This window comes from Ptychodera flava (genome assembly GCF_041260155.1).
Source record: "Ptychodera flava strain L36383 chromosome 23 unlocalized genomic scaffold, AS_Pfla_20210202 Scaffold_24__1_contigs__length_23054250_pilon, whole genome shotgun sequence".
Classification (NCBI taxonomy): Eukaryota; Metazoa; Hemichordata; class Enteropneusta; family Ptychoderidae; genus Ptychodera; species Ptychodera flava.
This window is the reverse complement of record NW_027248278.1, coordinates 19,615,849-19,617,179: the sequence shown is the minus strand read 5'-3', so window position 1 is coordinate 19,617,179 and position 1,331 is coordinate 19,615,849. Positions and strand designations below refer to the sequence as shown.

Genomic DNA, 1,331 nt, shown 5'->3' with positions numbered 1-1,331 from the left:
ATTCAAAGTGAAAGGTTTGGTGTCAAACAAGTCACTGAATGAAGAAAACCAGACTCTGACAGAGTAGAACGGAAACTCCTCGCAAATGTAGCAGAGGAGAAAGTACTGGTACCAGTATGGGAACCTGAAGAAGATGTTCTCAGTTTCAAAGTCAGTATGAACTTAGACAGTTATATAGCAAACCGATAATCTGAAACTGACCAAGAGAAGAGTTCTTAGTCAAGTTGCACGCATATTTGACCCCATAGGCTTTGCTACAGCATTCCCGATTTGTGCAAACATAGATATGCAGCATTTATGGCTACAAGGCATAGATTTCGACCAAGAATTGTCTCAGCCTATGCAACATCAGTGGATGAAGCTATTTCAAGAAATGAGTGAGCTGAATAATGTAAGCTTCAGCAGATGTCTCACACCAGCTGATGCCAACTGGGATCCAATTCTTTGCATATTTTCTGATGCATCTGAAGAAGTCTTCAGAGCTTGTGCATATTTCAGATTGCAACTGATCGATAGTACTTATGATGTCAAAATTCATTGCAGCAAAATCACGTGTAGCATCGTTGAAGAAACTGACAACTCCAGACTTGAACTACAAGTAGCAGTCATGCAAGTCCTTTGTATAAGACAATCACTGAACAAACCCAAATTTCCGATCAGTAAGCCGATATTTCTGACAGATAGCATCATAGTATTTGCATGGATACAGAAACCAGAAAGAAGATTTAAGCCATTTGTATCTAACAGGGTTGGAGAAATCCAGAGCACTAAAGATCCTTCACACTGGCGACACATACCAGGAGAATTCAATGTTGCTGATGATGTGTCACGTGGTATATCTGTCAAGCAGTTAACTGAACGATGGCAACATGGCCCAGAGTTCCTGTATTCACCCGAGTCTGAATGGCCACAGGACGTTTCCTGTCCAGACCAAACTGAGCAAGAGCAAGAAGAACATAAATACCAGTAGATTCTTGTCACACAAGAGACCCAAGAAATTCTCGATTGCACTAGATTTTCGTCATGGATGAGACTCATAAGAGTAACCGCATATGTCCTAAGATTTATCGACGAGCTACGCAACAAGCAACAAAACAGAGCACCGATGAAACAAGGTCCACTGTCACCGAATCAACTCAAGGATGCAGAAACATAATTGATAACCAGAGCGCAGAAAAGTCTCCATGAACGCCTTGCAGCTGGAGAATTCAAGACACTGAGTCCATTCACAGATGAAGGAATAATCAGAGTTGGAGGTCGAGTAAATGCTTCATTCATGTCATATGAGACCAGCCATCCAGATTTGTTACCGAACCGATATAATGTATCGT

General features: G+C 41.5%; 1 protein-coding gene across 1 annotated transcript; it reads left to right on the top strand.

Annotated features, from left to right (window-relative positions):
* Nucleotides 1-286: 286 nt before the first annotated feature.
* Nucleotides 287-970, top strand: LOC139124726 (uncharacterized). Its single transcript, XM_070690841.1, has one exon. It carries the CDS (start codon nt 287-289, stop codon nt 968-970), a length of 684 nt encoding a protein of 227 aa, XP_070546942.1.
* Nucleotides 971-1,331: the final 361 nt, after the last annotated feature.

Coding starts and splice junctions, on each gene's coding strand:
- LOC139124726 (XM_070690841.1), top strand. CDS start 287: ATGCAGCATTTATGGCTACAAGGCATAGATTTCGACCAAGAATTGTCT.